Here is a 12390-nt window from a genome sequence, read left to right as displayed (position 1 = left end):
GCTTTTCTCGTGGAGGTGAAAGTCAGATAAACAAGATAAAAGAGTGTAATCACTTGAATGTTGTTTGACAACTGGCCGTACTTTGTATATTGATGCAGTTGGTATTGACAGTGAGGCCGATCGATATCGTCATATGAAAAGATCGCCATGCCGTATGTGATCTCCCTCGTGTCTCTTGGGGTCGTGTGTGGTCGTTGGTATGAGCATGGAAATTTAATGAGCTCTGGCATGTTTTTATTGTTGGCTGCTTTCTGTTGTTGATTTTTTTTCCGATGTCCTCCCCTCCTTACCCCTTCTAGGACTCAGATCAATTTCACTGTGGCCATTGATTTCACAGCATCTAACGGTGAGTGATACTAACAGCAAAGTGTGTATGGAGAAGGGGGGTCGGGGATAAAAATATTCAGCATTGCTCCAAAAGCGTGGCACGTCCAAATTCACAGTGACACAAACCATCACTGCAGGCATGCACGTTGTACACATAGTGTCTCTAACAGCCGATGCCCTGGAAAGTTCTTACTATATGTTTTTTGAGAGCTTAAAGGGTAATTAGAGCAGGCGTCTAAGTTTTAAAAAGCAAATAGCACCACACTTAACTGTCATTACAATACTTATTCCAGTAATTATGACTGAATGCAGTACTGCAAAAGATTTATCTACAAGTCCTAGCTGTCAGCATGAATCACAGTTATTAGGGGGGAAATATAAGTTTCCCTCTTTCCTTTTTTTTGATTTATCACAGAAGAAAACTTATTTCCTCCCTCAACTTATACCAGCCTGTTTAGTAAAGCTAGTGTTTTTAGAAGAACTGAGCAAAGATTTATGAGCTGCATCAAGCAAAACTCTGATTTTACATAGTATAATGTATTTCTATGCATGTTTTCATATGTTTCAATAAATCCCTATACCTATTTACCATTTTCCTAGCAGACTATAAAGAAAGGAGGGTTTGCTCAAGACTTTTGCACAGTACTCTATCTGTGAGTCCATATTTGAAACCACCTTCGAAGGGTTGTGAGCCACAGATGGTGTTTTCAATCAACTTGTGGCTCCAGAGTATCTGGTTAAATCTCTAGCAATAGTGTCAGATACTAATGTCAGTTCTGCTTTTGTCAACCTCCATCCCACTTTAAAGACCTGCTGCATCAAAAATATGTTGTTGTTTTTTTACAGTAAATCTGCCACCGTTTCCTGTGAAGGCTGGATGTTAGAATGGAAAGCTTAGCAGCTAATAAGAAGGGTGGAATATAGCAGACAATCATTTCTGTGCTGCTTCGAGATTTGCAGTTGTGGTGTTAGTCCAGGTGATATGCAATTTGTTGTTATACCCCGGGCCCTGATAAAGTCACTTGACCAGGAAAGCAGCAGGATTTGCGCTGTCAGATAGGAAGTAATAAAACTGGTGAGCACATATCACCAGCAACCTCACTGAGGGCAATGACAGCAACATTTTCTAAACACATCCAAAATATCCCAGCTGGGCAGTTAATACTGAATGACTTTATGATGTGCCGTTACAGCGGGGCTGTTTAAGAAGGTCACAGTTGTTGATAAGCTTACAGTTTGTTACAACGACTAACAGGGGTGAACATCACAGCTCAGGCTCACTGCAGTTATGTTAATGTGATCAGTGACCGCAGCTAATTGCTATTTTTAAATGTTAGAAAAAGTCCCACCCAAAAGCAGAACCTTCGATCGATTGCACCTGAAATATGACTTTGTTGCTTGTACATCAAGATGAGCTTATGATTGATTTATTTGTCAACAGGTAACCCCTCCCAGTCCACTTCACTGCACTACATGAATCCCTACCAGCTAAATGCTTACGCCATGGCCTTGAAGGCTGTTGGGGAGATCATTCAAGACTACGACAGTGACAAGATGTTCCCGGCTTTAGGCTTTGGTGCCAAACTGCCGCCCGATTGGCGGGTGTCACATGAGTTCCCACTGGTATATGTCCCCCACCTCATATTACCTTTGACTGAGTTTAGCTGATTTTAAATGTTTAGCTGAATAATTTATCACTTTGACAGTAACTACAGTAAATATTGTTTAGGTTTATTTGACTTTAAGAATCTTGAACTGGATCTTGTTTCTATTTTTATCCTTTTCAGAATGGAAACATTGAAAATCCATACTGCAATGGTATTGAAGGCATCTTAGAGGCATACCATCAGAGTCTAAAGACAGTGCAGCTGTATGGGCCGACAAACTTTGCTCCTGTGGTGAACCACGTTGCCAGGTGAGAGATCCATCCAAGCTGGTGAACTCTAACAGATGCTATTTAAATACTTTTTGGGACTTTCCACATAAGTTAAAATGATTTTACATGCAAATTCAAAAAACCGTCTTGGATTCTTTATTTATATTTCCCCCTTTCTTTTCTTCTTCATCTTCTTCTTTTTTAGCAGCAGTCATTTTTGTTTTATCCCTGTGGATTTTCCTCTTGTGGCAACTGTTTATGCTTGTCTCTCTGTTATTATGATTTATACATTATTTATATCCAAATGCTAAAAACACAGTAATATTTAAAAAAACTCTGCAGCTCAGAAAGATTATCTCAGAAACTTATTTTTTAAAACAATTTATATGCAAAGAGACCGGCAGCCTGCGTTATAGTCTGCTCGGTGTCTCAGATAGAATCAGCTGTTGTGGGAATTTATTGGCATAAATAGTGAGATTATCGTTTCTTTATAACATTGGAGTTAAAAAAAACTCAACTTTAACATTTTTGACTTCTTGGCTTCAACTTATCTGACCTCTCTGCTTCACAACAAACAGCATGTGATGTGCTTCAGAATGAATTTTAATTGGCTCACAGCAATCAAAAAGCAGTCACACATATAGCCAGTGAAATAAACGACCAACAATCTAAGTCATATATTTTGACCTGCCACTGTATTTACACAGCCGTGGTGTGACGGGATTCGGTCGGTGTCATTTTTTGCCCTCACTGGCACATTTGTTGAGCCAAATCCAAACAGCTCTCCATCTGATTATGACGACGCTCTAATTAAAAATGTAATTCTGATAAAAAGGTATCTCACTTTTTTAAGCTGTGGCTTTCGGCCAGTCGGTATTTAGCATTTGAATAAGTCAGCTGATTTATAAAGAGATTTATTTTAACAAAGAAATGAATCAAACGGTGAAAGAAGGCTTTGTTTTAAATCTGCTTGATCTAATTAATCGCTCTCTTCTCATGGGGTGTTTTATTGCGTGTGAGCTGAAGTACAGCAATGACAAAGAACATTTTTTATTGAATTTGCATGTAGTGAGAGTGCTCGATAAGGCGTGCACTGTCATCCGTTTGTTTTCCACATCGATATTTTGATCAATTCATTAATAAGTCTTGAAGTCAGATTTGTTTCTGTATTAAAACGATAACACGGCATCGTGTAATGATGGCTTCTATCTGTGTATGCAGATACGCAGCGGCGGTGCAGGACGGCTCTCAGTACTTTGTGCTCCTCATCATCACAGACGGCGTCATTTCAGACATGGCCCAGACCAAAGAGGCCATTGTAAATGTAAGAATGGGAAAGTGGGAGAGCATTTCCTGTTCTACAAAAAAAGGCTAGATACACCCAACTTGTTTTGGCGTTAATGAGGACACTTTTGAACTCAATGATGCTGTGTAGCGTAGGCTAAAGGCCATTATTTAAATAATAAATTGTAATTTAAGAATATAAAAGTGTTTCCTGGAGATACAAAAATCTCAACAGTCTTATTTCTGTGCCCAACTACAAACAGAAGCTGATTAAACTTTGTTCCCTTTACTCTACTCTCTCCCATTCATATTTCAACATGCTCAGTATTTCCTTTGCTTAGAGGGGACTATGTGCACTTGTTTCACTTCGGCAAAGAATGACAGCATTCACTGTTTTCTGCTGTCAGTAACAACGCTAGCACCAGTTCTTCTCTCCTCTGCTCCCTGTTTCACCATATCTGTATGCATATGTGTGGGCAGAGGGGAACATGGAGTAGAGCAGAGCAGACAGATGTAGTGGAGATTAAAAAAAATAGTTGAATTGCCAGCAGCTCATTGCTGTCGGTGCTGATAGAAGCGAGGCTAGTGCTGAGCTGAGAACTAGCAGCTCCTGCTGATAACATTACAGCTGCACCTTCTAACAAGCAAAGACAGAAGGGCTTTGACTGATTCACGGTGCCAGAGATGAAATTCACCTATACGCACCACAAGAGGTTACTTTGTTTGTCTTCATACAATCTTGTAGCAGTAAGGAGCGCAATCAAACTAATTTTTCATCAATATGGAGCAACAAAACTGGTGTAGTGTAAAATGAAGTGCAGCAATAAATGTTGTTTTTAGTTGATTTTAGGGATTATTATGCGGTTAAGTGTGCACTGATTGCATGACAAACTCAAGGTTACAGCAAGAGGGCCAGGCAGCCTGTTTCACTGTTTCTAAGCTACAATGAGCTAATCAACTGTTGGCGCTAACTTTTCATGAGGTATCAAGTAAAAGTCTACTGATTGAGAAAATTACATATAGCTCTGTTGCTCAGTACGTCCTCAAATGTCTTATTTAGTCTGACCTGCTGACTGACAATCAATGGACGTGTTAGCTGCAGCTATTCAGCTGCTCTTGGAAATAAAAATTGTTATGTCTCCGATCAGCTCTAGCATGCCCTAAAACTTCTCTGTGGTTTTCTCTTCAGTCCATAGAACAGCACTGTGGTTTAATAATGGCCGCTGCAGTACGCAGAGAAAAAGGACTGGAATCATGGCTTCGAGCAAGCCGCATGTTTAGAACTGTAATTACACGTTTAGAAACTTTCTCATCAATGATACATAGACCATTAAATTACCTTAAGGTATTCCCTTTCTACCAGTGGACTATTAATAAATACGAGATGTGAAAAGATGAAGGGCATCTGGCGTAAAAAATTTGCTAAATCAAATATGTGGAGCTCCCCGCTGTGGCGACCCCCTGTGAATAAGACAGCAGCTGAAAGTTTGGCTTATTTATACTGCCTCAGTAAATAAAGCAGCACAGCATTGTGTATTATTCCTCAGAGCTTCCCCCCCAAACTTGTCCTCACACCTTTCTTTCCCCAGCCTAAAACAGTAGGTAGCTGCTGTTCTCCCCTTTTTCTTTTCCTCCGTCTCTTCCCCTTTTCTTCCACTCCTCCTCAGCCTGCCACAGGCACAGAACACCCAGCAGACTGGATTTAAAGGGAATTTGCGACTGTTAGTCAAAACATTAGAACAGCCACACCTTCCTTTTAAGATCTTGCCTGCTGCTCTATCGCACTGCCTCCACCTCTTCTGATCTACTGATGCTTGCTGCTTCCACTGCTTGCCTTTTTACCCTCCACGGATCCCGGGCGAGGGAGGACACATGTGCTGAGGTTATATAAGCCTTTCTCATACATATTCACACTTGAAGAAAGATCTAAGAAACAGAGTGAGAGGAAGTGAGTGCCTGAGTTTATATTTGTACACATGTACGACAACTGGAGAGCGGTGTTTGCGGTATGTCTGGTTAACATGTGGACATGTGGCTTATCATGCGGATTTATCAGTCACAACTGATTCTGCTGCATTAGAGAAATCCACCTGTCAATCACTCAGCAGCCCCCTCCTCTGCTCGGGTTGCTCTGCTGCTGCCTCATTTTCTTTACCTCTGTGGAATCATGAGTCTCCCTCGCTCACACACACAAAGACCTGCTGTCTCGCTCCATCTTTTTCCCACTCAGAGATCTACACCTCTTTGTCTTCATCTGCACCCTCCATACTTCTGTCACCACATTCAGACTATAAAAAAAAATCCTCTGCTGCCTTTGATTTCCTTCCTTTCTCATCTTCTTCTTGTTATCTGTCTGTGCTTTGTGCTCTGTCTCTTTATCGGTGCAGGGACCCAACAAAAGCACTTCACTTCACAACCATTTAACCTCCATTTTTTTTGCACTGTTTAGATGTTGATGCGAAATCAAGTTTATGGTGCAGAGAAATGAGCCCTGTTGAAAGAAAACTGAAGTTATGTGGATGCAGCTGCAGTTTTTTAAGTTAATCATCCTCCTGAAATGGAAGGACATAATTTTGAGTTTCAGAAGTAGCGGCTGCTGGATCTCTGTAGAAAGCACAGCTAGTAAGGGAAACACAGCTCATTGCTTTTCAATGATTGTTAAGATTCAAATTCCTGTGGTAACAGTTCGTGTATATGACACAACCTTTTCAGCATGCGTCTGTCATGACCGGCATAATAAAGTCGAGCATATAATACACGACACCTGGGAACATATTTATCACTCAGTTTTTATTTTTGAACAAATGGGCATTTGTTTTCTGACAGACTCACAAAAAAGAGCTTTTATGTATTCAAATAAATAATCATTAAGGAAAATGAGCATGATGTAAACTGAATGTATACCAATGAAGTAAATTTCATTAGATTTTTGCAGGTAAGTCAAATGGTTAAAAAACAGCATTTTGATGCATATAGTAGCTACTCTGACTTTATCAGCTGTATTCAGCTACATCCTTTATCTAATGTAGGTTTTTCATACTTGCATCCTGGAAGTGAAAGCACAGAGTTTAAGGTTTTCATCAACTGTCTTCGTCAGTCTTTGTATGTTTATGTGATATCGCATATTACAATCCTAAAGACGATACTCAACTGAAAACACGAACCTACTCCTGCGTTTCTCTGTAATGTAAGAGAATATTTATTATAGTGATGTTCCTTATCGTCTCCTTAACAGATGGACCAATCTCAACAAAACATTGCACGAACATCGTCACACATACAGCAATTATTAACGTGTATATGTTTTAAAAAACATTTATTATAAATCCCAGTTCTTTTTATTTTTTCATCCATGCAAATGCAATGTTAAATTCTCTATTTACGTCTATTTGTGTTTCACGGTCACCAAAATTTGCATCCAAGTGTAATTTTCTTCATGTCACTGCTGAATATGAAGAATCTGAAAAAGCACCATAGGCCAGGATAGTAGTAATAATAGGAAACAATATACAGCTAGTGGCTAGAGAGAGGGACAAAAATGAACTATAGGGCTGACCTGAATGTTTTGTGAGAGGAGTAACCTTCCCCGTAATGTACATATGTTTGTCACACAGGCACTGTCATGTTAGTGATCACTGTGATGCTGAGAAAACTGTATTCAATATAAAAAACATTTTGTGGGTAAAATCTGATTACATTCAGCCACATTCTTCTTAATGCAGTCAATACTAGTCTGTCAAGATGTGAATGATAGTGGGCAGCCAATGTCAGACAGTCTAGCAACATAGCTGACCATGTGTGAATGAAATGGTTATTACTCTAAACATAAATCCATAAAGCCCCTTAAGCTCATATGTGTAATTGCAATAACACAAACACTCATCAAAGCATGCACATGCCTGGCATTTGAATTTAAGAAGCACAAACAAAGTGAAGTTGCAAGTTTTGACTGACACTTTGTTTTGTTGTCTCATTAGACTGGATCTCTGCTGCAAAACAGGGTGACAGGAGGACTGCAAAAGTGGGGCATGGTGGATTGCCAGGTTATTTTTAGTGGCATTTGATGTTGAGATGTGTGTGTCTCTGGCTGCGCATACACTTACGGATATCTGCGAGTATGAGTGGGAGGACAGGCACTGACAGGAGTCGCGTTGAACACTGATAATCGCGTTGATGTGATGTGGCTGAGGTACTGAGGACACAAACTGCTCTCATCCCTGTGGGAAAAAAAGAGGTTGCCTGATTTGCCACAGTGCATTTGTCTTGTGCCAGCAAGTTTAACCCTGGTGATGTGACTGCTTTGTAAAAAATATGTGAGTCTAGGAAACCTAATTAGATGTAACAGGAGATTTTGCATTGAGCTTTCATGGTGTCATTTATGCGGAAAGGCCACTTCTAGACATAAATGGATAAAGTACAATGCTTAGAATATTAATTTATGTCTAATATTTATTTCTACAATTAAAATTATGCAACATTTCACTTTTCGTGGTTGCAAACTCCACAAAGATTGACTCCTAAGCTAGTTGGGAGAAAACATGCTGTCCAGATGAGCACTGAATAACCTTTCCCCTTTAGCAGATATTCTGATTGTGAAAATGGCATTCTAACATACAAACATCTAATATACAAATATTTGTTTGTATCACCAGAAGTTTACAAGTTGTTGCTTATATAATAAAGTATGGGGCAGCATGGTGGGGAAGCGGTTAGCACTGTTGTCTAACAGTAAGAAGTTAGCCGGGGTTAGGTTAATTGGTTACGTTAATTAGGCAGCCAAGATGTTCCCCACCTCTCTTCCCATGGCAGCTGGGATAGGCTCACTCCCTCTGCCACCCTAAATGTTCTCTTTGTTACACTTGTACACTTTCATGGTACTGTGCAGATAGCTGTGTTTCCAGACTGACTCCATTGAGATTCGGGCTCTGGGAGGTTCATGCCGTTATTTGTGGAAACTTGTATGCATGTTGTCATGCAGTGGAATAAATTTGTGACCAATAGGATGGTTCCCTAGTGATGCTGCATAATGGATGGAAGACAATGTAATGTGTCATGATAGAGCGATCCAGTGGTTAAGTGGTAAGAACCGTCACTTCAAAGCAATGAGGTTCTGGGTTAAACTTTTATGGGTGGATTTTCTATCTGGGCCTCCCTCCGGGTACTTTGGTGTCCTAATTAGTCTAAAGACATGCAATTTATTGATGATTGTAAATTGCCCACAGGGTTGTGGTCAATAAAGTGCATAGATAAAGTGATGCATGAGTCATTAAATGTGGCTAGACTATGAAAGTACTCTATAAATGCCAGTTTATTTCCAAGTGCCTTTTGGTTGCACGCTGCACATGTTTATATCTCAGCTGGATGAAGTTTGTTTTTACTTTTCATTCTTTCTTTTCATTTCTTTTCATCTACCTAAGTGAAAAATACCAGCAAATCTAATGAATGCAGGACAGCCCCGCATGTTCCACTTGTAGCTTGTGCAATTATGTGCACATTAATTGTTGACTAGACATATACACCCACAGAAGCTCTCTCACACAGACTGGTAAATTACAGCACAGTGAGAAATAATTTAGGAAATGTAGCAGCACCATATTATTTGCTGTTGTGTTCATTTATTTTCCATCTAAGGTTTGTGCCGATCTCTTCCACAGTATCAAGACTAACTGCACTCGACATGAGTCCCCAGTGTGGCCTGGGAGTGGCTGGGTGGGTGAATGAGGATGGTTGCCCTAGTGACTGAGTTGGCACCTCCTCCCTCTCCCTCTTCTCCTGGTTCATAAATGCGACCATCCAGCTGTTTTCCCTTTAGTCTCAGCCAGCTTCGTAGTTTCACACTTCTGTTCGGCATTCATCCAGGCGGCAAATTCCGACATAAACGTCTACAAATATTTGTGTGAAAATAAAAAATCTGCCACTTTTAGCTATTAAAACAGCATGAGATACCAGTGTGGCATTTCAGATGACACTACTAGTGTTTTCAGTGAGTTAATCTCCATTCCTCAGTCTGACAATCAGCATTTAATGGTCCGTTGCTGAGTGAAGCCTCTACATAACAGCTGGTGTCATTCAAATGACAGAAAATTGGATTCTGAAACATCAGAAATCTGGGATAAGTTTAGGAAAAAGTATAGATATTTTGCATTAGCATCTTGTTTCATTAGCTTTTCTGACTGAGCTCTTGCTTCTTTCTCCCCCTTTTATGTTTTCTCTGAAAGTCTGTTCTTACCCAAAGGTCATTTAGCTAGTTAAAGGTTGATATAGACCTTTTCTGCTGCTGCAGACTGCTGCATGTAAAAGAGCGTGTAACTAGTACAATGTCATTATGTCACTGTAATAGGCACAAGAGGTTAGTGGTAATGGTGACAAGCTATGTGAGCTAGAAAAAATTGAGTCGTTTCATTTCTATTTCTCTGCAGGGTGCCAAGCTTCCTATGTCAATCATCATAGTCGGAGTGGGTCAGGCTGAGTTTGACGGTACGTTAGCTTTAAATTTTTACCTTTAGAATGATTGTAATTGTAAAGACCTGGTTTATTAAGGAGGTAAAGCGTTTATGTGCGTGTCAAAATAAACGTGTGATGAAAATTATTATTATTATTAAATTACATCATGCATTATCTTCTGGAGTAATGAAAGAACTGATATAGCTGTGAGACAGCCTCTATCAGCCAATCAAATCAGCCAACCAGTGTATCAGTCATTCTCCACGAATAATTGACAATTTAATTCAACTCGCAGTCTGTTATAATAAGAGCTGGTTCTAACCTCACTGGCACTAATTCTGAGAAATACCAGAGAGAAAATTACTGTACAAACTCATTTGTCTCAGTAGAGAAAGGAATGAGGAGGTGGATGCAGGCATAATTGTAGAAGAAATGGCTGGGGTTAATTGCTGGGTTTGCAGTATTTAGTGCTGATGATTCTAAATTGCACAGTCTATATTAAAGGACTTATTAGTTGATTAGACATGCAAAAAAGAACAATTATAGCTTTTACTAGTGCTAAAAGATCATATTTAAATTTGGATTTTTATCATCTGTGATAAATAAACCTTTTAGTGTCAGAACCTTTTGTCACAAAGGCAGCTGCCTCTAACCAGTTTTCACACTATGTGTGTGTGTTTGTGTGAACTTGTGTCTTCCAGCTATGGTGGAGCTGGATGGTGATGACATCAGGATCTCATCCCGGGGGAAACTGGCAGAGCGAGACATAGTTCAGGTGACTGGCCTTTACAGCATGAAACAAACTTTGGCTGTATTCATTGCACGAGTCTGAGAATCACGTTGGGGTCAAAGGTCATGGAATTTACACAGAATATCTTTTGTCAGTGAAGAGAGAGACAGAAAACAACGGTGAATTATATCCCCCCCACGAATCATTACAAGCAATAACAAAGGGTAAAAAAAAGTCTTTAAGAGTAATTTATTAGACTATAGAGGGAAAAGATGTCTTTTTGCTCGAGCACATTCATTCTCCTAAGGGAAACCATATCAGAGGATTAGTGACGGATGAGCATCCTAAAGCTTTCAGGATCCTGCAAATGTTGACTAACATAGGGGCTTAAACATGAGCCTCAGAGATTTCTCCGTGCGGTGTCCCACCCTGCTCTCCAAACCTGCTTGTGTACAGTGTCAAAAAGTATTAGGAGCTTTCCATGGATCACAACAGTTGTCCAATAAGCCCGGATGATATTATATCAGCTAGGCAAAACCATGTGCTCTTTAATAGTTTCCCACATCACACCACTCTGTATCGACAAACTTTAAATATTAAATCACTGTCATTTCAAATCATTTTTACGTCTGTTGTTTTTCCTCAGTTTGTTCCTTTCAGAGATTATATGGACCGGACAGGTAACCACGTACTAAGCATGGCACGACTTGCTAAAGATGTGCTAGCAGAGATCCCTGACCAGTTCATCTCTTACATGAAGAGCCGGGGAATCAAACCCAACCCGGCGCCACCTCCTTACACACCGCCGGGACACACACATCACCACACTCAGATCTGATGCCCTCCTCTTTGGCTTTTCACTGAGGACTGACAATAATCAGCAGCTTCTCAGAGTCCAGTGGAAACTCTCTGCCTCCTGGTTTTTTTTTTTTTTTTTTGTGCAAAAGGAGAAGGGGCACCACGAAACGGGTGTTGAATTTTGTGCTGTACACTCCAACGACTCTTGGAGTAGTACTTTCTGTTTTCCTGTGATATATTCCTCTGTTTGGTTTCTCTTGAAGAGAAACTACAAACCTTTCAGGACTCGTGGGTAAAAGCCTTTTAGGCTGTGACTGTTTCATGTCCAATATGACAGCAGGTTGGTTAAAAACGATCATGTTGTGGTTAAAACTTGTGCCTGTTTGTGGTTGTTTCTCTAAGTGTATCAGGACATGTGAACTTTAACCTGAACCTTGCTCGTCAGTCACTGGTGTGGCCTAATACAGTGAAATTTTTTAGGCACCTTTTTCCCTTCTGGAATAAGTTTTTATATTTGGGAATATTTCTGTATCTGCTGATGCAACCGTTATGAAGAAAGAAAAGCCGTAAGAGTGTCGTTTACAATTTATTACCCTGAAGATTAATCAGGCTTGTCATACCATGACACTTCACCACCTGTCCTTCAGAGATTTAGCGAGTAAATGTTTATAAGAGCATGTCATATAAGAGTTTAAGGCACATAATCCAGTATTTATTCTCAAATGTTATTCAGAGTGGCATGGACCTTTGATAGATTGTTTTAACACCATAAAAATCTACCCATTTTGAAGTGGTCAACAGTTACTTTAAGTGAGTTGGATTGAAAAGCACAACCTGACTACACACAAGTGTAAGAATTATGAAGATAAAAGGTTAACCCCACTTAATCATTCTGCTGCTATTCATTGTGTTTGAAGAAACTACAACTGAG

At 39.9% G+C, this 12390-nt stretch overlaps 1 protein-coding gene across 3 annotated transcripts in view; it reads left to right on the top strand.

The window, feature by feature from the left end:
- cpne5b (copine Vb) overlaps window positions 1-11644 on the top strand; it is a 134986-nt gene extending 123342 nt beyond the window's left edge. For all 3 annotated transcript variants that reach the window (XM_080301926.1, XM_026168361.2, XM_026168364.2), the window contains 7 exons: window positions 300-346; window positions 1769-1950; window positions 2115-2242; window positions 3425-3527; window positions 9907-9964; window positions 10633-10706; window positions 11308-11644. In XM_080301926.1, coding sequence (XP_080158052.1) covers window positions 300-346; window positions 1769-1950; window positions 2115-2242; window positions 3425-3527; window positions 9907-9964; window positions 10633-10706; window positions 11308-11499 — 784 coding nt within the window. In that variant the 3' untranslated portion in view covers window positions 11500-11644. The remainder of the gene's footprint in view (window positions 1-299; window positions 347-1768; window positions 1951-2114; window positions 2243-3424; window positions 3528-9906; window positions 9965-10632; window positions 10707-11307) is intronic.
- Window positions 11645-12390: the final 746 nt, after the last annotated feature.

This window comes from Astatotilapia calliptera, chromosome 5 (assembly GCF_964374335.1).
Source record: "Astatotilapia calliptera chromosome 5, fAstCal68.1, whole genome shotgun sequence".
Classification (NCBI taxonomy): Eukaryota; Metazoa; Chordata; class Actinopteri; order Cichliformes; family Cichlidae; genus Astatotilapia; species Astatotilapia calliptera.
This window is presented reverse-complemented; position numbering and strand designations above follow the sequence as displayed.